This window comes from Lissotriton vulgaris, chromosome 11 (assembly GCF_964263255.1).
Source record: "Lissotriton vulgaris chromosome 11, aLisVul1.2, whole genome shotgun sequence".
Taxonomy (NCBI): Eukaryota; Metazoa; Chordata; class Amphibia; order Caudata; family Salamandridae; genus Lissotriton; species Lissotriton vulgaris.
In genome coordinates this window covers 468,797,630-468,825,145 of record NC_141699.1, presented here as the reverse complement: position 1 = coordinate 468,825,145, position 27,516 = coordinate 468,797,630, and the positions used below count along the sequence as shown (strand labels likewise).

At 48.1% G+C, this 27,516-nt stretch overlaps 1 protein-coding gene across 2 annotated transcripts in view; it reads left to right on the top strand.

Annotated features, from left to right (window-relative positions):
- The window catches only part of CDCA2 (cell division cycle associated 2), a 394,307-nt gene that overhangs the window by 243,352 nt on the left and 123,439 nt on the right, over positions 1-27,516 (top strand). For both annotated transcript variants that reach the window (XM_086943530.1, XM_086943529.1), the window contains exon 10: positions 18,009-18,262. In XM_086943530.1, the coding sequence (XP_086799656.1) occupies positions 18,009-18,262 (254 nt within the window). The remainder of the gene's footprint in view (positions 1-18,008; positions 18,263-27,516) is intronic.

Sequence of the window (27,516 nt, the reverse complement as noted above, 5' to 3'; positions counted from 1 at the left end):
TCACCTATTCATTTAGAAGTACGAACCTACTGTATGTTTACATAATCAAACTCAATATACAAGGCATATCAAGAAAACAAATTAATAAGAAGGAGGACACTACTTCTGAACTGTGAAAGATCAATTGATCATCAAGGAAGTGCGTGAGGGAGCGCTACCGCTCTAGACTGCGAATTAACCTTAGGCCAGAGAGGATGCAGAAAACAAACAGTAATAGTCTGTATTTAAGCGGTTCCTATGTCTGGCTGTCTAAAGTATGTCTAAAATATGTCTCTACACTTGAGTTTTCTACACGCTGCTGAAGACAAGACAGCTGAGTGGTCATGCCCCGCTAAACCTCAGAGGAATACTTCGGGCTCCCACCTTAGCGTCCGTTATTGCTTTTATAGAGTTAACGTTCATGGCCACTGAGGTGCATTTTTTTACCATAACCTCAGAGCTGAGGAGCTATTTGGTTTGCACCCGGGTTATTTAAGAAACATAATCCTCTGTTTCTTTGAGATACGTAATTCCCAATTTAAATAATGTGCGTTATCAGTAGAGCTTTGTACAGCCCGTCTCACCCATTGTGCACTATTTTTGTTCCTAACATAATGCACGAGCAGTGAAGCGCTCACTGTAAACACATGAGGCTTCTCGGCGCTGAGGGGGAGAGGGGCTGTCCGACGGGCCGCGCGCCTTCGCTCCCACCTCCCGGGCATTCTGCATTCCAGGGCAGAGGGTTGCAGAGGACTGGTGCAGGGACCCGAGGGAGAGGAGGCTCCCACGGGCCGAGTCAGCAGAGCATGGCCTCGTCACGGGGCATCTCGCTTCCGCCTCTACCACACAGAACATTCCAAAATCCTCCGATGCCCTCGCTCTGGTGGGGGCGGGACTCCAGCAGGCTAATCGGCGCTGTCCATCAAATGTGCAACAGGGTACCCGAGGAAGCGGCGCTGCAGGCTGGTGTGTTGACTCCACGTTATTAATATATAATACAAAAAGGCACCACACTGGGAAATACCTGCACTAGTTATAAGTATTTCAAAGTTATGTGACAAAATAAACTAGAGAAGCAAAACCAATTAAAAAACAAGCACAGCCTGCAGATTTCTGAACGAGCCAGAATCAGCCGAGCGGCACCCTGCAGCCGATGAGGAGTGGGAGGGCGGGGGCTGCCTGCGCATGCGCGACACTCTGCAGTTTCGTTTTGACGAGTGCGAGCCCGGAGAAGAGAAGTGCCGCAGAAAGTCCTGGGTCCCAGGAGGGGGCCCGGGTGAAGACCAGCGGGGAGACTGCGGGGCCCCCATGCCTATGTGGAGAGCTCCGCTTCTTGGTACAGTGGCAGAGGAGCTAGAGTGCTCTGCGGGGCTCCCTTGGCAGATGGTGCGAGCCCGAGTCCGACTCTGGTGAGGTAAGGGGGGGGGGGCTGTGTGCCGTGTGCCTGTATGTGTGTGCCTGCGTGTGCATGCGCGCGCCTCTGTGTGTGTGCGTGCATGCAGAGGGGTGGGGGCTGGCTGTGTCTGTGTGTGAGCAGGGGCTGTGAGTTTTGCAGCGTGAATCTTTCTGGATTCACTATGCTGTTCATATTCCGCGGTCTTGTGGTTGGGTCCGGATTCGTAGTCTTTTCTTTGTTTTTTTTTTTTTTTTTTGTAGCCCTTGTGGGCGTCGGCGTCACACCTCCTCGGGCGCATTTCCGGTGACGTCGGCATGCTTCCTGCGGAAGCTCCCACTCTTGGGCGCCATCTTCAGATTCTTTTTTCCGCTGTCGGGTCTGGATCGTTCCCGTTGGGCTCCAGACATTTTTGGAGAAAGTACTGAAAAGAGTGGAAGTTGGAGGAGATATTGGAAGAAGAAGACTAGAGAAGACTTCGCAGAACACTGACGAAGAGGAGAGAAGGTGAAAACCTCGAACTTCGACGATCGTCGACGTCCACGCGCTCAGTGAGGCCTGAACGCACGAGGATGGACAACACGCCGTTCAAGTTCTGCCCGAACTGCAGACACAAGTACGCACAAAAAGACCAGCACCCGGTTTGCAACCTCTGCCTACCGGTAGAACACAGATGCGAGGACTGCAACGCCTGCGCCGTCTTCGCCCAGAAGACCCTCCGGGTGAGGAAGAGACAGAGGGTAGCACACGCCGCCCTCGGAGGAAAATCCCCGACGCCATCGCTGTACGAGCTGGGGATGTCCTCAGAGGAGGAGGACAACGCTGCCGCCGAAGACGACGGCTACACGGTCGTAGAGACCGATTACAAGAAGACACCTGATAAGGTAGGAGACTCGACGTCCCATAAGAACACGAGAGACCCTGAGTCTCGAAAGCACGAGGCCAAGAGCCCGAAGGCGCCGACGCAGCGACATCTGCCGTCCGCGACCACAAGCAGTCCCAGCGGATCCTCGGAGAAGGAGTCCCTGGCGCCGAAGGCTGTTGACCAGCAGAAAGCGTAGAAGATCGTCGCCGAAAAGGACCGATCGACGTCGAGGGAGAAAGACCCTAAAGCCTCGGCAACGTCCAAGGACCCGAAAGCCAGTTCGACGTCCAAGCCGTCGACGCCGAAGATCTCGACGCCGAAGATCTCGACGCCGAGCCAGGCGCCGAAGAGAGGAGCCGAACGTTCCGAAGCCGAAAACGCGGCCGAAGTGGAAAGGAAAAGACGTCGGCTGCATGCCGAGCCTCTTGCAGCGGAGGAAGGAGGTCGGCGCCGAGATGAGTGAGTTCACGATTCCACACAAGACCAAGCACGCCGTGCTAGATCTGGTCGAGGAGGAAGAGGAACATGTCGACGACCATGTGCCTAGCGACGAGATGGTCGACGACCGGGAAGCTGAAAAGAATCCCTACGAGGATTACAGCTACGAGGACAAAGAGGGCAGTAGAGTGGACGACGGGTCGGTCACCTCTGACCCACGCGAGGAGGACTACCTAGACGTCGACACCGAGAGCCCGGAGGAGGCGGTCGACTCGTACCCCTCGAGACCCTCGCCGCCGGACGACATCGGGGCATACAACTCGGCGATACAATCTGCCGCGACTGCATTCAAGTTAAAGCTCGACGAAGAAAAGCAGAAAGCAGACTTCCTGCTAGAGACATTGCTCCCAACACAAACAAGAAGCCAGTTCCTCCCAATGCTCGAGAGCGTCTTGGCGCAGGGAAAGGAAGCGTTCAAAGAGCCCGCAACATGCAAGGCAGTAACTCCCAGAACAGAGAAAAAATACAAGCACTCCTCGAAGGACCCGGCCTACATTCGAGGCGAGGTCTTCGCTGACTCCATTATCACGGCCACAGCTAGGAAGAGGGCGAGCGTATCTACTACCTCGGGCCCACCGCCGGATAAGGAGAGCAAGAGGATGGATCTGGTGGGGAGAAGGATCGAGCGAAATGCTGCGACCCACTGGCGCATGGCTAATTCCAACGCCCTGTTAAACAGGCACATGTACCAAATCATGGAGGGGCTGGGGCACTTGGTGAAGGACCTACCCCAGGAGGCCAGGCAGAAGGCCGAAAAATGGATCGAAGAAGGGAAGAACGCGGCAAATTCTTGCCTGAAGACGGCCCTAGACGGAGCAGACACCGCCAGCAGGCTAATGATGATGGGTGTCACGGAGAGGAGACACGCCTGGCTCAGGATCTCGGGGTTCAAACCCGAGGTGCAACACAGTATCCTGAACACACCGTTCAACAGCGAAACACTTCGGTTGACGACAAACTATGCCAACTCAAAAAAAGATAACGAGACTGCAAGATCCATGGGGGCATTGCAGTTCAGAGGCAACAGAAGAGGCACCCCGGCACGGAGGCCCGGAGGGAGAGGTGGAAACCAGCCAGGTACATTGCACCAGGCCTTCCAGCAGACACACCAGGCAGAGTCGCAGGCTCAGCAAGGTCACCAGAAGCAGTCCTGGCAATACCAACCAAGGGGTCAGTCCTTTCGAGGGAGAAATGGACGTGGCCAGAATAGAAGAGGGGGGCAGCAGCCCACCTCGAAGTGACTTCACACTCCCCCGGGTGCCCGACCACAGAAAAGATCCCAGGGGGCACCGCGTACAAAGGGGTCAGGACAATCTAATGACCTACCACCACATGACACCAGTGGGAGGAAGATTAAAGTTCTATCTCCAGGAATGGAGAGAAATAACATCAGACAAATGGATCCTAAACATCATTCAATTCGGATACTGCTTGGAGTTGGAGAAAAAACCAACAAACAGAAAACCAAGGGGGAAGCCGCCAGCAAAAGAACAGCTGGCGAGACTTCAGGAAGAAGTGCAAGAACTTCTACAAAAAAAGGCCATAGAAAGAGTTCCCTTCAGGGAAGGGAACAACGGAATATACTCAACGTACTTCCTAGTACCAAAGGTCGACGACAAAATGAGACCCATCCTAGACCTGAGGTTCCTCAACAATTTCATAAGAACACAAAAGTTCAAAATGACCTCCTTGCAGGAGGTGCTGCCGCAGTTGCAGGTCGGAGATTTCATGGTCACGATAGACCTCAAGGACGCCTACTTACACATACCGATAAACGACAAGCACAAGCATATGCTCAGGTTCGCTATCGGAGGAGGCCACTACCAGTTCACAACGCTGGCCTTCGGACTGAAATCAGCACCGAGGGTATTCACGAAGTTCCTCGCGGCAGTCGCAGCGCACTTACGAAGACAGGGGATACACGTATACCCTTACCTCGACGACTGGCTGGTGAAAGCAAGCTCGTACCAGAAGTGCAAGCAGCATGCACATACAGTGACGAGCACACTCATAAACTTGGGGTTCTCCGTCCATTGGAAGAAATCATCTTTGGAGCCGGAGCAAGTGAAGATCTTCCTGGGGGCAGAGATCAACACCGTACAGGGCAAAGTGTTCCCCAGCGAGAAGAGAGCAAAGGCACTGGTCAAGGAAACTCGCCTATACCGGAAGGGGCAAGCTCGGACAGTGAGGACTGCGAGCAAGATCATGGGAATGATGGCATCATGCATCCACCTAGTGTCGAATGTGCGGCTCCACATGAGACCCATGCAAGAATGGCTGCAGGAACAATGGTCACAGGCTTCGGGCAGTTGGGAGGATCTTGTGGTGGTGACGCACGCAGTGCAGAAGGAGATGGCATGGTGGACCCTGGAGAACCTAACAAGGGGGCAGCCTCTTACACTCCTAACTCCGACAGTGACCATCACCACGGACGCATCCCTGAAGGGATGGGGCGCTCACATGGAGGAGCTCAAAGTGAGGGGTCGCCAGCAGATGCAACAAAGCACATCAATTACCTAGAACTGAAGACAATCTTCCTTGCACTGAAAGCCTTCCAGACAAGACTGTACAGGCAGAGGGTGTTGCTACAGACAGACAACACCACGGCGATGTTCTACATCAACAAACAGGGTGGAACACAGTCGGCAACGCTTTCGACGCTGGCGCAGGAGATATGGAGGTGGGCCATCCCTCTCCAGATAGACTTGCTAGCCATAGACCTACCAGGCAAGGAGAACATTCAAGCAGACTGGCTGAGCAGACAGACCTTGGCATCCCACGAGTGGGAGCTCAATGCTCAGGAGACGAGGAGGCTGTTCAACAGGTGGGGGACACCATCAGTGGACCTGTTTGCAACACGCCAGAATGCGAAATGCCGAAACTTCGCATCCAGACAACACGAAGAAGGGTCCCATGGGAATGCCCTATGGATAGATTGGTCCGGGAAATTTGCTTACGCTTTTCCCCCGATACCGCTGATACACAGAGTGCTGAGCAAGTGCAGCGCGAGCACCATGACCCTGATACTGGTCGCGCCGCAGTGGGCGAGGCAGACTTGGTACTCGCAGATCATGGAGATGGCGCAGTGTGCGCCCCACAGATTCAGCAGGAGAAAGGACCTGCTCTCCATGCAGAACGGAGAGGTGCTGCACCCAGAACCAGAGAGCATGAGCCTAGTAGCATGGCTCCTGAGGACGTCGAATTTGCACATTAAAAACTGCCAGAGAGCACCCTCAGGGTCCTTCGGGAGGCACGAAGGCCCAGCACAAGGAAGTGCTATGTCGCGAAGTGGAAAAGGTTCACGATGTGGTGCAGGAGGGAGAGACTTCACAATAAAATGAAGGACTCCACGGTACTGAAATACCTGACACACTTACTGGACAAAAAGCTCAGCTCGTCCTCCTTGAGAGTTCACCTGGCGGCTATAGTGGCATACACAAGGGGTGAGATGGGCAGAAGCTGCTTCACATCACAAGTTGTAAAGAGGTTCCTCAAAGGAGCAAAAAGGATTGCACCACCCAAGCGGGTGCCACCACCGGCATGGAACTTAAACGTGGTCCTGACGGAACTCATGAAGGAGCCCTTCGAGCCGCTTCACAAGGCCTCTTCGAAGATGCGAACTATGAAAACTGCTTTCCTGGTTGCAATTACGTCCTTACGCAGAGTGAGCGAACTGCAAGCGTTAACGCTACAGGAGCCCTACTTACAGATACACAATGACAGGGTGGTGATGAGGACCGACCCACACTTCATGCCGAAGGTGGTGTCCAGGTTCCACATGAACCAGTCCATACAGATACCGAGTTTTTTCCAAAAACCAACCACTAGCGCAGAGCGAGCTCTGCATACCCTGGACGCCAGAAGGGCGGTCATGCATTACATCGAAAGGACAAAAGGACACAGGAAAACGAAACAGTTCTTTGTGTCGTTCGCCAACAGTTACATGGGCAAAGCAGTCACTAAGAACACTATTGCACGATGGATCGCGCAAACAATCCAGTTCTGCCACAAAGGGGCAGGAGAAGAACTGGCAGAGGGGGCACGCGCCCACTCCACTAGGAAGAAGGGGGCTACAATAGCCTTCCTGGCCAATACACCCATACAAGACATATGCCTAGCGGCAACATGGGCTTCGGTGCACACATTCACGAAGCACTATTGCGTGGATGTTCAGATGAACAAGGAAGCACAAGTCGGACAAAGGGTGCTCCAGCATATATTCAGAAACCGGAGCTCATCTTCCACCCAGCCACCACGGAAGTGAGAAACCGCTACGAAATCTATGCACAGCATAGTGAATCCAGAAAGATTCACGCTGCAAAACGAATAGTTTCTTACCTGTCGGTGTAGTTTTGCAGCTTGAAGATCTTTCTGGATTCACTAGCGAACCCACCCACCTCCGCCAGAAAGATGAGGCTGGAGAGAGAAGAGGTGGTCAAAAAAAAAAAAAAAAAAAAATGTGATAGGAGGAGAAGAAGTAACAGAATATAAGGACAAGTGGTAAAGAAATTATCACCTTGAATAGAACATTGCCATTGCTTCGGAAAAGAAGGAAACACGGAAAAAAGAATCTGAAGATGGCGCCCAAGAGTGGGAGCTTCTGCAGGAAGCATGCCGACGTCACCGGAAATGCGCCCGAGGAGGTGTGACGCCGACGCCCACAAGGGCTACAAAAAAAAAAAAAGACTACGAATCCGGACCCAACCACAAGACCGCGGAATATACACAGCATAGTGAATCCAGAAAGATCTTCAAGCTGCAAAACTACACCGACAGGTAAGAAACTATTCGTTACTCCCGCGGTCAAAACTGACTGCAAAAGCGCGCGTCTGACTCGTGTCTTCATTCCTAAATACAGGTAACAATAGGTCTAAAGCAGACGCCTTCAATGCTTACGCATTGAATGTAGGTCTGATCGACCTAATAAAGCAGACACCTTCAATGCTTACGCATTGAATGTAGGTCTGCTCGACCTAAAAACTGCCTTCCTAATAGCCATCATTCCTCTACATAGTCAGCAAATTGAAAGTGCTCACCACCCTAAAACCCTACACACAAATATATAAAGAGAAGGCAATGCTAAGAACTAACCCTCAGTTTCTACCTAAGTTATCAGTTCCACATGAACCAAAAAATAGAACTGCTGACCTTTCAGAATCCAAAAACATATGCTGCAAGAGCACCCGTGTACTTCCTCTAGGAAACAAGAACCCTAAAAATGTGAGTTCAATTCTTCTTTACCTCTGCTATAGCAGGTAAGGCTACTCCAGTGACCAAGGGGACAGTCGCATGGCGGACAGTACAAAGAATACAAACATGCTGCGAAGAAGCCTGGAAATCATTACTAACAAAGCCCAGGGCACATTCCATGAGGAACAAACATTGGCAAAGCCAATAGGTCTCACCTATGCCTGAGCTATTGGCTTTGCCAATGTGTTTCAGCCATGTTGTACTCCAGCGTGGCTGCTGTTCATCCTGGCTAAAAGTTAGTGGCATAGAGGAGAGTGACATGAAGTGTCTAGAGTGGAATGACAGAGTGGAGTATAGTGTCATGGAGTGGAATAGAGTGTTGTGTATTGGACTGGCATAGTGTAGTTGCTTCGAGTGGCGTACTGTGGAGTGGCATAAAGTGGAGTGGGACTGGTGCAGAATGCATTGACATAGTGTTGCAGAGTATAGTGGCATAGAGCTCGACGGTGTACAATGCAGCGTCCTAGAATTCAGAGGTGTAGATTATCGTGTTTCATAGTAGTATGCAGTGGTATAGGGTAGAGTGGCGTTAAGTACAGTGAAGTAGAGCGGCACAGAGTGCAGTACCATATAGTGTTGCAGAGTAGAGTTTAGTGCCATAGAGCTCAGTGGTGTAGAGCGAAGTGAAGCAGAGTAGAGTGCAGTGGCGTAGAGTGTATTGGCATAAAAAATCAGTAGTACAGAGTAGTGGTGTAGCGTGCGGTGGTGTACAGTAGAGTGGTGTTGAGTAAAGGGGCCTAAAGTGCAGTGGTGCAGAGTGGAGTGCATTGGCATAGAGTATAGTGCACAGGCTTGCCATTGAGTGGATTGGCATAGTGTTCTGGAGTGCAGCGGTATAGAATTCAGCAGCGTGCAATGCCACGTTGCAGAATGCAGTGGTGTTAATTTGAGTGGTGCATAGTAGAGTGCAGTGGTGATGTGCAGAGTAGAGTGGCATAGAGTGCAGTGTTGCAGAGTGCATTGGCGTAGTGGTGCAGTGGCGAGGAGTATAGTGGTGTAGAGTGCAGTTGTGTGAAACGCAGTGGCATAGAATTTAGCAGCTTGCAATGGTGCATCATAGAATGCAGTGTGTATAGTGCAGTGGTGTTGGGTAGTGCAGTTTGGCGTGGAGTGGTGCAGGGTAGAGTGGCAGAGTGCATTTACATAGTGTGCAGAGTTCTGTGGTATAAGTGCAGTGGCATAGAGTAGAATGACATAGAGAGCCGTTGTGCAGAGTAGAGTGCAGTCGCATGCCGTAGAGTGGACTGGTGTTGAGTGCATTGTTGTAGTTAGTCCAGTGGTATAGAGAGCAGTAGGGTGAAGTGTAGTAGCAAAGAATTCAGCAGCTTGCAATGCCGCTTCATAGAGTGCAGTGGCGTAGAGTGGCATTGTTCATTGGCATAGAATGTGCAGAGTTCAGTATCATAGAGTAGAATGACCGAGTGCAGCGGTGCAGAGTTGATTAGAGTGGCATAGTTGAGTGGTACAGAGTGGAGTGCATTGGCATAGAGTGTACTTGCATAGAGAGCAGTGGAGTGCAGTGTCGCAGAGTTGAGGTGTGTAGAGTGGAGTGGCCTAGACTGTAGTGGTGTAGAATGCACTGGTGTAGTGGCGTAGAATGCATTGGCATAGAGTAGAGGCGCGTATAGTGCAGGTGAGTGGAGTGGTGCTGAGTAGAGTAGAGCAGAGTGGTGTAGTGAAGTATGTATGGTGTGGTAGCACACTGCCATTACATCCAACACATTTTCAATTCAAAAGACCATTACATTTGCACAGACATACAGTTTTACTAATAAACTATGCAGTTTGTAAATACTTGCACAGTTCATTCAAATGTTGTGTGCTAGAAAAAAAACAGTTTCTACCGTCCGTACCCAGCACGATTGTTGAATAAATCCTCTCCGTTTGAATTCAGAGTAAGAATTGTAAAACACCAAGCTCCCTCAGAAGACAGAGCCTAACATTTGAACTCTGTCTTTGAATGCACAGCAAATATGACAAGATAAGAGCAAGATTTACAGGCCTAATTACAGAAAGGGCTTTGCTCTTTAAGAGGACAAACTCACTCTGGACTGCTTAAACACATTAAGCCAGTGTTAGAAGGTGGTTCTGACACTATGGACCGCCCAGATTTGTTTGCTTTTTGAGCACCTAATGGTTGAGCTTTTACTGTGGGAAAGTCTTCTAAATTGGGACTCATCCGCAGTAAATTCATAATGAAAGAGACTGCATGGGGATTTTACTGGTGTCCCCCTGGCTTGACCAGGCCACTGCGCAGCAGCTGGAGTAAGGGACACCTGGCTGGTTACACGCAGACACATGTGTGCACACATTTAGGGGCTGCGCAGGGGAGATTCCTCATGTGCACAGTCAAATATCAGGTGCAGATAGACTGGAGTGGGAGGACTAATGCAGAATGTGGTGGTGATATGGTATAGGCTTTATACACTGAGAAGAAACATGCCAGGGAAAGTCAGTGTGTCTTTCTGTGTTTCACTTGATTATTCCCCTCTGTGGATGTGGAGCCCATGGCTAGAGTAATTTCCATACGGCATACAGATTCCAGACATGCACTAAAGTCCACTGTAGCGGATGTGAAAAGAAGTATTCTGCAGAGTCCAAAGTCATATTTGTACTGCTTTTGGGTCATCCAGAAATGTCACATTTCTCGGAGTCAGTCATAACCAGGGCCAGGCTGAGGGCTGACCTCAGCTGGATGGATTGATGACCTTTCTTCCACAATCCAAGGCCTCCTCTCCACGAAGAGAAGATGAACGGGGCTACAGGCTCATCCATCAGCAGCTATCACTGGGTGCCAGGCACCAGGCTGCACCAAGGAGGGAAGGCAGTGAGGGGTGAAGGGGTTTTGTTTCAGAGACAATGTGGCAAGAGACCCTGGACGACGCCATCTTGAACAAACCCGGCTGGACAAAGAGGGAGCAGGGCCAGGGAAGTCATGTCGCTGTTTGATAGGACCAACAGAGACTTCCTGGCACCCCCCTACTTAACTTTTAAAAAGTGCTTGCACAGGAAGTGTGGTCTGCTGAGGCGGAAGCTGCTGGAGCCTGGCAATGGGAAGTTGGAAGGAGGAACCCCTTACTGCCCACAAGGCCCTAACTGCGCCAGAAGAGGAGTCCAGGACCGATGCGCAGAAGCAGGGGCCTCTGCGCAGGGGGAGAGCCAGGTGAAAGGCTGGCGCAGGGAGCCAGTGAAGACCGCTCCCTGCTGAATCCCCCCCTCAGAGACCCAGAAGGCGAAGGAGAGTGTTCCCAGTGGCTAGGGCTGGCCAAGAGGAGCGAAAGGACACGAAAATGGGGCAATCGGACCCCTAGGGGCTGACATATGGCCCCCGGAAGGTAGTTGACTTTTGACCCCTAAGAAGACCGCCGACAAAGCACTTGGGGCTCTGCCGCCGGTCTCAAAGATGCCCCTGAGGTGGGTCAGGTCCCGGGGGCTGCCCCAGGTCCCGGGGACTGCCCCAGGAGGAAGCAAAGTCGGTGGTGCCATTGCGCCACCGTGAAGCTGGCAGAAGGGCGCCAGGAGCCCATCCTGGCCCCCGTTGATGTGAAAGAGGGGGGCGGGGGAGCGCCGTTGCACCCCTGGTAAAAAGGTGCCATGGGGCCCGGGACCCCATCCCCGGGCACCGAAGAAGTAAAGGCGGGGGAGCGCCGTCGCGTCCTGCCCCCGTGTGAAGAGGACTTGGGTAGCCCGGAACCACATCCCCGGGCCCCGAAGCCAAGCTGGGGAGCACCGCTGCGCTCCACGTGAAGGTGTGCGCGAGTGGGCCAGGAGCCCCCCTGGCCCCTGAAGAAGAGCTGAGGTTAGGGAGCGCCATCACGCTCCCCAAAACAGAGTGCCTCGGGGCCTGGGACTCCATCTCCGGGCCCCATGAGGAAGAAGGGGGGAGTGCTCACACACTTCCCCCGTGGCCCCGCCCGAACTGAGGGATCCGGCATGTCTGCCCACCAGAGCAGGCAGACCAGATCAGAGACGCCGGCTCCTGTGGCAGCACGAGAGGTTGCTGGCCGATTGGGGAGCTGTCGGGGACAGCCGGGGGTGGGCTGCCCTGCAACGAGGCGGCAATACGGGGGCCGGGGTGGGACTGGACCCTGCAGGACAAAGAGCGGCCAGGGGTGGGTTACCCGTGCCGCAGTAAGCACCCACGGGGAGAAGAGCAGCCGGGGTTGGGTTCGCCGAAGTATACTTTGGGGTTCCGGGTGTAGCCCTCACCACCTCCCTTGAGTAAGCCTCAGATGCTCTGCAACGCTACCCTCAGAGTCAGGCGCTACAATTGGGTGTTTGGTTCCCAGTGAAGGACACATGTAGACATGTTATTTGTGCAGGCCTCACAGATGCTGCCTCGTTTTTCAACAGACAGAAAACCAGAAAATGCGAGGTACAGAACACAAAGCCAATGGTAAGCAACAGGCGAAATGCATCCCAAGGAAGCTTTCTGAATGTTGCAAAGATGTATTTAGCAAATCAGACCTCAAGACGACGAACTAAAAAGGGAACAATAGTGACTTTCCTTGGAAAATGTGTTGGTTAACGGTTTCTGTATGGGAGCAACATGGTCCCCCATACACATCTTCACAAAACATTACTGTGTTAACATTCATATACACAAAGGGGAGGTACTGATACAAAATAGATTTACTCCGTGCGCATCCAGAAAAGGGTTTATGCTACAAACTGAATGGTTACTTACCAGTAGGAGTAGTTTTGCAGCTTGAGTTTTTTGGATTTACATACAACTGAGAAAGGGCAAACAGGCTAAACCAACAACACAGCAGGAGAAGGGGGGGAAGTTTGAGCATATACCCAAAGAGAACAAGGGATCTGAATATTGCGACCACGCATAGGAAACTCCAGGGCTCATGTCTGACGTCACAAAGAGGGAGGACTCGCAATCAAATATGGATGACTGATGGTTACAGGAAAAAAAATAACCACTTGCTTGCGGACTAATGCACAGCATGTGAATCTAAAAAACTCATCCAGCTACAAAACTACTCCTACTCATATGTAAGCATTTTAATATCAAATGGCTGCCTTTTTGACTAAAAAGGACTGCCTTAAAAAATGTAAAGGTGCCAAAAACACAGAAGTGGGTATGATTAGAAATCTGAGTTTCATTTAGAAGAGGAGACTGGAAATTTTCAGTAAGTCAAACAGATATTTGTATATAGAATTGAAGTATTTTACTTGTGCAGAGAGAAGGGCATCATCCCAGCTTTTACTCACTGTACATCATAACATTTGTCTTTGACTTCACATGTAATTGTAAATTATCCTTTCAAATGCACATAAAAAACATTTGGAACTGTGGCATTTAGTAACTTCGGAGGCTATTCCTATGGGGTTGAAATTATTTGGGAATGGTTTATGATAATCTGGAGGTTAATGATGCCACTTTTCATTCTTGTGCACCAATATGGTGATGTCATTTTTAACTGTGGCAAATAGACTATATTAAGTCACTTAATATATACGCACTATTCTTGCATGAACTAATGAGTCTTTGGGAGATGTTGGGTGACTATTCACACAGCTTCTTTCTGCTCAAAAGTCATATCAAAGCTCTCTCCAAACTAAACCATGGACCGACAGGTGCTTTCCGAGCCCACAGACACCAAATGAAATACATTATTACATATAAATATACCAGAGAGCAGGGCAGTGCTGTAGTACTACATAGATGGAACAGCTTCTTTGGTGCATCCATCCACTCAGTGAGTGGATAAATGTATAGTAGCTTAGCAACCTGAACAATGACAATTGTTTACTGTGTAAGGAAGTTACATAGTAAGGGTTACGCATGTGCCTCAAGACCGAAGATGGTTATGTAGGCTTTTGTAGAGAATGCTCTATTGCTGAATATCTGCATGAATATTTTGCACAGGTGGGACCAATGCTTGAAGAATCATGTTGCGAAATTCATGCACCGTACCTTCCTAACGAGTACTTCTGATGGATACTTAAACCAGCAGATTCCTCACCTCGTGAAAATCTGTAGGTGCTAGACTTGATCTGAAAAATCAAACAGTGTTCCTGTGCACCAGCAGGTGGTGCCATGCGACTGCGCTTCAACAATGCTCCACTCATGCATAGAAGTGCCACCCATACTCGCTCATGTCTGTTCTTTCATTCTATTTCTTCAGACTTCGATTCAAAGAGCCTCTTATTTATTCGCTCTGTAAAGAGATTTTCTTGCATGACACCCCCTAAAATGATAGGATTTAAACCTTGTGGGGAATGTTCCAAACCAATATCTGTTACAAGTCCCCACAAGATGTGCCTCTGGTGCCTGGGTTTGATGCACAACTCCAAGATCAGCCATGACTGAGCACAAATTAATCTTAAAGCAATCCGAGAATGCGAAGCAAACCTGTATGAGGCGAAGCACCAGAGGGCTCACTGCTGCCACCACTCCAAGTCAAAGTAGGAAATGTGGATCTGCTTCTGCTCTGGATGTCATTCCCAAGGGAGATGATCTTCTGGCCAAAGTCTTTGGACACATCAAAGAAGAAACACAAGAAATCCAAGTGGGCCTCTGCCCTTTCCCACCATTCTCACTCTCCAGAAAAGGAGCTTGGGCATCACTGTGTTTCCAAGTCATGCATCCTTTACACCAAGGAGCTGAATCTGCTCTTGGTCATGATGCACCCCAAGTTCCCAGGTCCATTGGTGACATCGCAGCAGGTCAAAGCATCTCAAGAGACCAGGCTGCACATCTTTGACATGCTTGAAGCTTTCTCTGGTGTGCCGTTGGGACCCAAAGAGCTGCAGGGACCTCCAGTTGGGTTGCCACCAGCAGGTCTGCTCCTCGTGCGATCTTTGCCCCTTAAACTCACTTCAGGTTTAGTACCGTCATCATTACCGGCTTCGTACCCAGCACCAACATTCGTACCTCCCCTCTCACATTGACTCTGGCACAGATGCCATTGATGCCAGAGAAGGAGTCACAACCTGTTGTAGTATCTAACTATGAGCTGGTTTTATCTTGACCAAGACCACATCCAGATCTTGATGTACCACAGCCAGTACTGAATCCATCAGACTTTGACACGATTCCGCTCCCATGCAGTCTTTTGGCTTGAACTCGGACCATAGCCGCCATATGGCTATGACAATAGTGGTGATGGGGGAAGAGTTTCCCTCACTCAATGATGACTATAGCTGGTATTTGGACTTACATGATGTCAGTGGTTTGGACACCTCACCCTGTACTTGGTTGGTTTCATCCTTTCCTCAATCTTACCCCAACCCCCAGAAAGTGCATCTTTCACCACTGTAATTAGGAGGGCTGCTGAGGTGCTTAACCTCAACCCCCCGATTATGGGGGTAAAAACAAATGTGCTGATTGCGGTCCCACAGCCTCTTAACCTTCAGTGATGCCCTTCACCCTATCCTAGATCTTCGCCCTCTCACCGCCTTCCTGTGCAAGGACAAATTACAAAAGCTCAAACTTGCCCAGGTCCTATCTACCCTAGATCACAGAGACTGGATGGTGGCGCTGAACCTGCAGGCCAGTTATTTTCACATTCTTGTCCTGCATGGCCACAGGTACTACCTGCTCGCTGCCCATGCCTGATTGCGCAAGCAAGCCTTGCAGTGGGATCTGAAGTCTCAGTGCACCAAGCACCAAGCGATCGTGTCAGATTCCATCCAGGTGTCAGTGGAGACTGCAAATGAGCTGCAGTGGTGGCTACTCCATTGCAATTGAACCAGCTGCAGACTCCTCTCCCTACTCCTCCCAGATTTCATGGTGGTAAAGGATGCATCCCTACTGGTTTTTATGAGATCATGTGGGAGAGTTGGAGGTAAGAGAGCTCTGATCTCTGGGAGATGCCCAGTTCCATATCAGTTTGCTGGAGTTATGGAACATTAGTTTGGCATTGAAGGCCTCCTACTCTCCATCAAGGGAAGTCTGATGCAGGTCCTTGCAGTCTACAACAATGCCATGTGGTACTGCAACAAGCAGGGCATAATTGGGTCCTGTGCAAAGAGGCTCTGCGCCTTTGGCAGTGGCCGGATCGTTTGGGAATTACCCTGGTGGTACACCACTTGGCGGGATGTTTAAACACCAGGTTGGATGATCGCAACTAGCGGTACCTAGCAGATCACAAATGGCAGTTACACCCGGCGGTGGCTCAGAGCATCTTCCAACCCCGTAGTCTACTGTCCTCCTGGAAGCCAATTGCCCTTCCCTGATATGTGTGTATGAGAGTCATTGCGTAAAATTTGTCTCTTGGTGCTGTACTTGCCAGTTGAACCTGTTGCATGCAAAACATTTGAATGGGGTGGTTCTTGCTTTGTTTTTGGCCGAGCAAGGTCTAACTCTGAGTACCTTAAAGGTTACGTGTCACGTCATGTTTGTTTGCCCTAACTAACCATCCTTGTTCAAATCACTGGTTGTGAGGCGCTTCTTGAAAGGTTTACAACATATGTTTCCGCTTAAGCCCTTTGTGATGCGCAGGGCTTAAGCGGCATGTCCGGCATCTAGGTGGGCATCAGTGCACATGTTCATTAAGCACTCCTGCCTCCACAGCCATGTATGTTCAGACGGACATTTTGCCTGCTTGGTCCTGCAAGACTTTAGTCTGAGCCCATTCACAGACCCACTACCTGGGGGAGGTATTGCTGTGGTATCTATTCACAAGGTGAGGAATATGCGGTTTGAAGAACACATCAAAAGACAAGTTACTCACCTTCTTTAATGCTCTTTCTCATAGATACTCCTATCTAACTTCAGACTCCTCACCGCCCCATTCTGTAGTATGGTTTCCTCCATCTAAAAAGATCCCAAATCATGAATCTGCATAGTGGTTCTTTAGATTAACCTATGGTCTCCACAACTGTGAACACTGACAAGTTCAAGTAAGATATCTGATATTGGTGCCCAAGAGGACACTTTTTTTTGGCCCCTTTCGTCATTTCTGAAGCACAACTGTGTCCAGTTGCTTGGTGCCACCTATTGGTGCACAGAAGCACAGTAGCACAGTTTGAGTTCCAGATTCAGTCTGGCACCCGGGGATATTCAGAAGTTGATGAATATGCAGTTAGATAGGAATCTACCAGAAAGCGCGTTATCAAAGGTAAGTAACTTCTTGCCTGTTATTCACAGTATGTGAATGTACTTCGAATTTGTGCAGAAAATTGACTTTATTATGATGTGAAGTGTAAAGCGGATTTCTAGTGCTGGGCGTTTGGAGGCAACTGTGAGAATCCCAAAGCAGATCTGCGGTTTATCAGATAGATGTTCTTGCTTGAATCTGCTTGTGTCGCTGGTGTGTTTAATCATGAATCCTTACACAGTGTTCTGCTGCCCAGTCGTAGGTGCTGTACTTGCAGTAATCTCTAAGTAAAATGTTACTTTGTTTGCAGAGAAGATTTTGAGACAAGGTTGCCCAGCTTAGTTTGAAGCCATGAGCGTCAAAGCACAACTCCAGCTCTGTGCTCTTCATGGTTTTGTGTGCACAGCATGGAAGAATTACTTGGGTTTTAAGGTTTGACAATATGTCATTGGACTATTGTCCGTAAGTTTGAGTGAAAAGTAAGAGTGTAAAGGAGTTACTAGTATTCCTGGTTACATCAAGCAGCAGTGCTTGGGTGAATGAAAAATGTGCAGCAATAGTTTTTCCTACGAAGGGTTGCTTCAGACATTAAGGTTATCACTATGAGTGGACAAGTTAATTGCGATGTGTGGTAACCCCGGTTTCCAAACATGGCACGTCTGCTTTTGTGATAAATTTTGGCAGGTCAAACCTGCCACTATTTATTGGAGAAAGATTCTTGGTTTTTACCAGAACAAGCACATTTTGTGGTAAGAGCCACATTCTGCATGTTCATCCCCCCCCAAAAAAAGAATTGGGTGGTACTTATCGCAACCAAAAAATTTAGACTCTGCAAAATTGGATTGATCAAATGTGAATAATATTGTATCATTTATTGGGCTGCTCGTAATGAGATTACAAGGCTAATTGATGTCCTCGTCTTATTCTGTGTCCCACTTCTTGTTTGATTTTGGTAATTTTATTGCAGGTAAAAGCAGAACAGTTATTCAGGATGGAAGACACACCCCTGATGAGCCCAAAGATCAGAAGAGGAAAAAGGTCACATTTGGAAGAGCTCTAAGCCCTGAAATATTTGACAAAACATTACCGGCAAATACTCCACTCCGTAAGGGAACAACTCCGGACCGCTGTAAAAGCTTAAGCAATATCAAATTTCCAGTAGAAGCTTTACCACTTACCCAGTTAGAACCTATCGAACAACCAAACTTTGACAATGATGAGGTAAGTTTTCATGAATATAAAATTGTTGCGAAAACTGAAAGTGCAGTTTCCTTATAGTGAGCAAATTGTGTACCTTCGCAATGTGGCTGCATTACAATTTAAGATGAGGAACTATTGGCAGCAGACCCTGGACACCATTGACTCCCACTTCGATACTCAAATCCCACGCTTCCCTGCGTACGTCCTCTTGGGACTTCCAAACGCTCTCACATTTCCCCTTAAATCCAGATGGGTTAAGCAAATGGCTTTAGCGTTAGGGGCGGCAGTCCAGAATATCCTCACACACTTAGGCACCACGACACAGCCAACACGACTAGGCAGGATTAATAGATTATGGGGGATTCTGGGGATGGAAAAAATCTTGCTTACCTAGCCCACCCTACTGCGTCCTTCCATGATCTCTGGGAACCATTCCTCACATTACTTTCACCTGAATTAACAGCGTTTACGTGCCCCAAATACCTCGGACTCTTAAGACTTACAGACCTGCTGCGTCCACTGCCTGCCACCAACATCTAACCATTCGATTACCGCTAAACCTCCGATACACGCCTGAAACTCGTCACATTAGGACCCACACTGCCGAGGCTGGAAGGGAGGGAGGGAGAGGGGGGGGGGGGGGGAATGCCTTTTTGTATGGTCATCTACAACTTTTTGGCCTGATGCTGCTGTTTTTTTCTACTCTGAAAGTGCGCTGAGGCCTGCTAACCTGACCTCAGTGACAGTGCCTTCACCCTAAAACGTGTATGTACATTGAATTGTACCCAAATGGCATAAGCTTACTTACATATAATTCCCTAGTATATGGTGCATAGGCACCCATGGCAGGTAAGTTGGAGGGTAATCCCCCAGGACTACAGTACTGGTTGAGCTACCCTGGGGGTGACAAAGGTAAAACTATTCTCCCAGTCCTCCATTTCAGCCTGTAAGAGCCACTTTTGGAACTACTAGTCCGACTTTGCTATTAAAGCTATAGAAAAGTCAGACTTTCCCTTGATGTATGTGTAAGTCACCCTTTTGTCAGACTTACTGAGCTCTAAGGCAGGGTGCATCATATTTCATGGGTAGAACATGTATTTGAGATTTTCAGACAGTAATAACGCAAAACTGTTGTTTTTACTGTGGAAAGACTTGGTCTCCCACTTGGCGAGTACAGAGTTACACGCTGAACACCCTCAGTTGTGCTAACTCCGGGACGGTGCAACCACAGTTGGTATTCCAAGGTATCAACAACTCACTGCATTAAGCCCGACTTTGTACTGAAGTCGAAATTAATGTAATATGTTTGAAAAGTTGTCTCTTAGTTGCCTTTCATCTCCTGTGCCTTAAATGGTTGCTTCAACGGTTGCACATGGGGGTTGTCTCTGAAACAGTTTCCTGCCCTCCTGGGAGATTTGCTGATGACTCCCAGTAACGGTTACAACATAAGCCTGCACAGGAGAGAGGTGTTACCTCCCTCTACAGAAAACCATTCAGTGTTAGCCCAAAAAGCAAGCTTCAAAGGAGAAACTGCTTGGGAGAGGGGCTGCTCTATTCATTAGGCGGACAGGCTAGTACTGGGGACAGCAAAGGGGAAGCTGGTTGCGAAACCAGTTTTCCAGAGGCATCTAGCCCCCCCTTGGTAGCCAAACCTCTTGTTGGGCAAGGGAGCTCAGGCCGCCCAGAGTTCTTGTATGTTAGGAATGGGAAGAATTGTGCATCCTAGGATAGCCAGATACCACACTTTCTTGGAAGTGGTATCAGGAGGGAGGGAACCTAGTAGCGCATTGGCTACTGATCGCGCCTACCCAGTTGGCACTTTCACTGGCATGGACTGCACCTGCTGGCTAGCAAAGGAGAAGGTACTGTGCCTTCTGTGTCCTGCACATGGAGAAGTCTTCTCCTGAGAAACAGGCAAAGCAAGAGACTCCAAGGGGAAGTGTCTCGTAGCCCAGGGCCACAACAAATGAAGAAGCCTGCTGGGGCTACTTAGTAGCTCAGAATCTTCACCCTGCTGCCGTGCAGCACCAGAGATCAGGACCTGATTCTCAAAGTTTAACCCGCGTCCACAAGGCACGGGAGAGTCATTGGAGTGCAGCTTGGTCACCCAGAAGACAAGTTATCACTCATGGAGGGACCAAGATACCAGGAGACTTCTACCAGGACCGAGAGGACTTCAAGGGGCATCGACCCCGTGGCCCCGGCCACCTTACCCCCTCTGAGGACTGGCCCGAGGAGTAGCCACATAAAGACTCCCGTTGACTGCATCTCATCCTCAGATTCCTTGAGAATCTTCAGCAACCTATATCCTTGACATGAGGAACACTTCCTTAAGAAGCAATAGGAAAGGATCAAAGTGCCTGAAACTGGCGGCTTCCCCTACCGAGGTATCTATTTCTGAGGACCTTACTGTTCCTACTGACTGGCTTCCTGTCGGAGTTGGGCTGCCCAAAGTAACTCTAACAGATAGCAATACCTCTAGTGTCATATTTGTTGATTTTGCCAATGCTGTTTGTGGTTGAATAAAAAGTGAATATTTACTGTACTTTTTAGAATCTAGATCTCTAAAACCCTCCAGTGAGTTTTTTTTTGCGTTATGATGTCTAAAAGCCTTAAAAATATTTTTTTATGAATTGGTGTTGGATTTCTTTGTCTCAGTTTTTAGGTCAAACTTTCAAGACCATTTTCATATACTTTAGTATATATACTTTGGTATATACTTATTTGTGTGCCCACTGCCTTTCTTTAGTTTTTCAGTGTCCGCTAAAAATCATTGCTTGCTAGCCGGTCCATCCTTCCTCTTTGCTCCTCCTTTTTGTCTGTCCCTACTTCCCATAGAGCAGAGACCAAGTACTGTATCTTTGCTTTAGTTGTTTATCTGTTTGTGTAGGGGTCTATATTTCTTTTGTTTTCTGCTCGTGTTTCGGTGGGTGAGTGTTCCGATTCAGCACCCATAGCTGCTTCAATGTATAGCATTTCTGCAGCACTGCGTGTACAGCTGATATAATAGGCATGCATGTTCCCTTCCTGCATTACTCCTATGATGAGGACCTGCCAGCAAGGATTCTCCTGCGTCCCCCACCTGCTCTCTGTAAGCTGTTAAATGTTAATGATGTGCTTTGACTGAGTGTGCCCTGGGCACCTGCCAACCAGGTGACAGGGCCTGTGTCCTTCCCTAAAGCTGTATTGAACCTAAAACCCAATTGGCATCTCTGGCCACCTGCCAGCCCCTAATAAATGGTACCTTAGGTACCCAGGGCATTGTGACCAGAGAAGACCCCTAAGGGCTGCGCACTTATTGTGCCACCCTTAGGAGTCCTGTACCTTGACACACACACCCTGCCTGTGCAGGCTGAGTGTCTTGGTGCAGAACTAAACAGAGTCGACATGGCACACACCAATGTGTGCCATGCCCACAAACACACTGCCCTGGCATCCATCAGTCATCCCTTTAGCTGGGTGCACTTCAACCTGCTAAATCCCAGCGTCTCCTTCGGACAGCAACCTTGAAAACCCCAGGGAACCTGCCTGCCTTGAACCTCTTAAAGACTGGGACTCCCATGAGCAGTGCTTCTGCTCAAACAGCAATACCCCTGGTGTCGGCAGGAACCGCAAATCCAGCCCACTCTGCACCCGCTGAGCCCGGCCTTTGCCCGAGTGAACAAACACCCGGAGGACGTCCCCCCGGCGATTGTCACCTGAAATAGAGTGCCCGACGACCCAGACGACACCTGCAGTCTCACAACAGGAGACCACTCCAACCGCAACCAACAGAGGGTAATATTTCCCGACGTCAAGACACCCCTGCACCCGGCGCCCCAGGGCCTCTTGTGCCCAGCTCCTAAGTGTCTATCTTTTCTCCAAGATCCCAACTTACCCCTCGAAGTGTTGGTCACTCCTGAAGAGTCTACGTCCCCGAGCCTGCAGCCTTTGTTCACCTTAAAAAATCTCCATTGACTAACATTGAGCGCCCAATGGCTCACAAGTACCCTGCACCCAGCTGCCCGAGTGGCCCTGGCAGTGCAATCTTCCCCATTTGCCCTGAGCAACGGACCAGCAGCCAGCTACCCGCAGCCACGTGGCCTGCTAGCCAGCAGCCACCAACCACAGGCCCCCCTGCCTCTCATTGGATAACATTGAGCCTAACTACTTCTGCACCCGGCTGCTCCTGTGCCGCTGAGGGTGTACCAACTGTACCTACCTGACCCTGGGAGACCCTGAGTCTATTTCCAGGCCCTTAACTCTGCCAGTCGAGAACTTACCCCAAAGCAAACAACTCACTTTTCTTCGATAGGGTAGCATTGACTGGTTTCACTTAAATTCTTCTACGTGTAGAGTTTTGAAACTTTAAAATATTCACCAAAAATCAGCTGAACAACGAATTCAGATTTATTCACCTGTTATCAGGAGAGAACCCAGTGATGCATCTTTCAGCCCAGCACTGATCCTGAAAAGTAGTTTGAACCGTACTTACCAGTAACTTGTATTTCCTTCCATAGGAACCCATTGCCTGGTTTTCACCAGAAAAGTTTTTAAGTGTCAATTATCACAAACTACAAATATTTCTTAAAAATCGCCTGTATTACTTAAACGCATTCTTTCAACTGTTTACAGGAGATGCAACAGTGCTGGATCAAGGATCCAGCACTGAGTAAGAAAAAGTAACGATAACACTACTTACCTGCTAAGTGAATTTCCTCCTATAGGATAACAATCGGTGATTCTATGTGAAAAAGTTTCTGTCAACTTTTAAAATACAATAATATTCCTTAAAAATCGCTACTGTAACCACTAACTACTGTACTTAAAAAGTCCATTGCCTATTTGCAAAGCATTTAAACTAAAGTAATTCATTCGGAGAAGGTATATTTTGATACCTTGTTGGTTCTAAAATAAAACAACTATATATTTTGATACAAAACAATTGGCATAGATTTCAGTTCTTGAGTGTTTGAGACCATTTGCTGACTGTGTACAACAAATGTTTTACACTGTCCTTACTGCTCGGCCAAGCTACCACTTTAAAGAGTAAGGTTATATCTACCTTTAGCCTCTGCCAAACCTTTGGGGACTGTGGACTCTGTGCACACTGTACCTTACTTTGGTCCAGTAAATACAGAGCCACTTTCTTCCAACCTTTTGTTATTTCAAGCACATATTTGACCCACCTTCCTGCATTATCAAATACATTTTCGAATATTTTGTTTCTTTGTCAGTGCTTCAGCATAACTGATCGCAACCATTGCTAAGTCAGCATCCTGAAGAATGACTTGGAGACTCATCAAAACATTTCATCTGTTGAAAAATGTTTAACATTTTTGGCTGATACCAACGTAAAAGTAACCAACTACAGTTAGTTACATATATGATCATTTAATGTGACAAATGAACTTGTGACAATTTTTTTTCCTAGGAGTGCAAATGTAGCATTGATTTGCTCAATTGTGACAGACCCATCAAGAATTTCGGCATCCTACCTCCTAAGGGATATGTGCGCATAGTCAAAGATTCTACTCGGTTTGGCACAATAGTCTCTTAGCACCTTTTCCGTTTTGTTGTCCATCTCATTAGCCTCTAATTCCTAACCAGTAAGACTATGAAAAAAGGGTCCAATTGATGCAGTGGAAGACAAAATGAGTTGAAGTCCCATTTTGCATGAGAAGCTTCTAAAGAATCCTGTAAGCATTCTGTACTCACCCATAAAGCTTTCCTCCTATTTCTTGTAGAGCTCAATTGTCCTGCATCCATTGCCAACCTGGTCTACTGATAAAAAAGAAGAAGTGTTGTTGACTGTTCGTTTTTATGTAGTAGTGTGCTAAGATGCGGCTCTATTCTGAAACTTCACCTTAGAGGCCAATGATTCCTCATAACGCTGTGCACCTGTGGAATAAGTTGATCTGTTAAGCTGAAGCATGGGTAGATATTTAATCACAAAATTCCCTATTAAAACTCTTCTGGATATCATGCAGTACCAAAGATGCTGACATTAAGATCAAGCCAAAAAGACATTAGACAGCAACAATGCTGTATTTAGTAACAGAGACACAGTAATACTCTAAAATGTCTATGGGTGATGCATTATCATTTGGGCCTTTATAACTAGGTATGACATCAATGTAGCCAAAATTTCTCCAGTGTTGGATCTTTCATAGATTCATATGCTTAAATTATTCCCCATCCTCCAAGTGGGAGTCCCTGTTACCATAGCAAGCAGTACATAACATTAATATAGGCTATAATGGAAGTGAAACTCTGTTTAATAGCTTATCCATATTATTTAAAAAGTACCAAACTCAAGCCAATTGGGTGACAGCAACCTCTGGAATAAAATGCATTTGGCTGCAACTTCAAGATATGGACACTTCGTCTTCCCCATCTTTGTGGTCTAATAGGATCATTAAACAATTCATCAAATCACTATTCAAAGTTTTCCCTTCAATAAGGGTTCCTTCACCTGTGTGGCAGCTAAATGTGGTGCTAATGCAGTTAATAAAAAGCCCATTTGAACAAATGCGCAGGGCAGACCTTGATTTCCTGTTGTGAACGCCAGCAGTAATGCAACTTTCCATATCAGCCAAAAGAGTGAGCGAAATACAGGCATTTACAATTAAAGAGCCTTTCCTCCAATTTGCAGAAGACTGTTCTTAGAACAAATCTAAAATTCCTCCCCAAAGTCTCTTCGAATTTTCATCTTAATGAACCTGTAATACTGAGAACTTTCTTTCAAAATCCGCAGTACTCAGTGGAAAGATCCCTGCATAGATTGGACATCAAAAGATGCCTGAAGTTCTATTTGCGCCATACCAAACCAGTCCGGAACACTGACCAACTGTTGATAACATATGGAAATACTTGTAAATTTACCCCAGTCAGAAAGGCAACCATCGCCCAATGGCTCTTAGCTGCCATACAGTTTTGTCATTCAAAGGCTGGCAGGCCATTAACGAATAAAGTCAAGGCTCATTCCACTAAAGCGGTCTCTACCTCGACTGCGTTGTTTGCTGGAGTTCTTCTCTAGAAGATCTATCATGCTGCGACTTGGAAGAATGTGCATACTTTCACGCAGCACTGTTTGGATTCGGCACAGTGCAGTGATGCAGCTTTTGGACAGGCAGTGCTACGCCATTTATTTCCATATGTTAAGCCTATTTTCACACACGCTTGTTTGATTATTATATATAAAGATGTTTTTACATGCTTGTGTGTGTGTGTGTGTGTGTGTGTGTGTGTATGTATATATATATATATATATATATATATATATATTTATGTGTGTGTTAATGGATGTTTCTCTGTATGGGTGTTTATAACTGCCATGCACTATTAGCATAAAGATTATTTTAACTGCTTGCTATTTTGATTCAAGCATTTGAATCTTTGAAAGATTCAATACTGGAGAAGAAAAAAAGTTACCTATAACTGTTCTCCAGTATTGGCAATTTTCATAGATTCACATGCGACTCACCCTCCTGCCCATAGAGGCTTCCCTTATTGTTAAGCAGATTACCTTTCCATCTAGCGTTTGAAAATCTGAGGGAATCCGCCTCTGTGGGGAGTATCCTAGAGGGTGCTGTCACCTGATTGGCTGGGGTTTGGTTCTTTTTAAATTACCTGGATAAGCAAATTTTTTAATAACTTTATTTTCCATTTTTCACATTGTTTCAAGATACATATGTGCAACTTCGTTCATTACAGAGATTACAAAGGCATCATCGCATAATCAATAGATACAGTTTAAAATTCCAATAGCTGCTGTTTTTGACAATGTCCGTGCGATGAATACAGTATTGCCGTAACTTCCTCTTTCCCGGGGCCACCTCCCGTCTCCAACCCTCATCGTTCCCCATTATCACAAGGGACCCAACATAGTTAACCTCAACAATCAGATATTCAGGGCTTTGAAAGCTTGCAAATGGTATCCGACACAAGTTTGTTTAGCACATTAAAAATGTCACCCCACTCCCTCCGGGACAATGCCGTTGTCAAGTTGAGAGTTAGAAGCCTGTTTTGAAACCTCCACATAGGAACGGAATGGGCCCATATATCTTTTGGACAGGAGGAGCAGGGCATAATGTCGGCATTGGTCTCGAAATTCACACTGCAATACACCAAGCTGTTAAGCCAATCTTGCACTTTAGGTGCTGTTCTCCCGCCCCAATGGAGAGCACCTCTCTTTTCGCCAGTAGGAGACAAAGTGAAGTAAACCGCCTGTTCCCCTTAGGGAAATTTACTGTGTATCCCAATAAGGCTACTTCCGGAGTTGGAATGAGGGGCAAGTAGATCCTTTTCCCAAGTGTGTTTCCAATAAGCCTGCAGCTGGGGACATGTCCATGCAAGGTGTGCAAAGTCGGCATGGGGTGCAGCGCATTTCAGGCAAGTGTGGTCTGGATGGGTCTATCCTGTGTGCTTTAGCAGGGGTGAAGTAGACGCGGCACAGAAATTTAAAATGAAGAAGTTTGTGCCTACTGTTGAGTGAGACTACTTTAGTGACTGCACAGCACTTGGCCCACTGCACATCAGTTATCGGGTGCCTAAGTCTATTTCCCAGTCATTGCGTACCTTGGTGTCACTCACCGGCCTCATACTAGCGCAAGCTTTGTACATTTTCGAAATTAAATGAGCCCTGTTAGAGTTTTCAATTATCAGTGTAATAGGAGAAACGACTTTGGTTCGACCGGGAACGTGGGTAGTGTATAACGTAGAGCTGACCGAATGCAGTCCATGACAAACCTATTCATGAATCTATAGTCTTAGTAGCTTGTATCATCATCTAGTGAGAAGACGTGCCCCTTCAGATATAGGTCTCCTACTTTTGGTAATGTCGAACGTTTTAAAAGGTGCTTCACACCAGTTCGCCTGATATTGGGAACCACTGAGCATTTGGCAGAGGAAGGGCAGAAGAATATAGTGCTGCAGCCCTGGTCAGTTGTCTCAGCTTCTCCCTCGCCCAGCTGGTGGTGGACATTGTTTGTATGTCATGTGGGTCCCTGGGGACGCCCTTGGGCAGGACTGTGGATAACTGTTCGGGAGCTCAAGGTCCGTTTCAGGCCGAAGGTACGATATTCTTGCGTCCAGATGAAGCCATGCGTGTGCATAGCAGCACTGCGCCACCAGGTAGTACAAGTGCAAATCCGGCACGCTATACCCCCCCTCTGTCATACAGCAGTGTGAGCACAGGCCAACAGACACATGGCTGTTTCCCCTCCCATACCAATCGCATAAGGTGGGTGCGCAATATTCAAAAAAGGCTGTGAGTGGAGGGGTATGGGGATGTT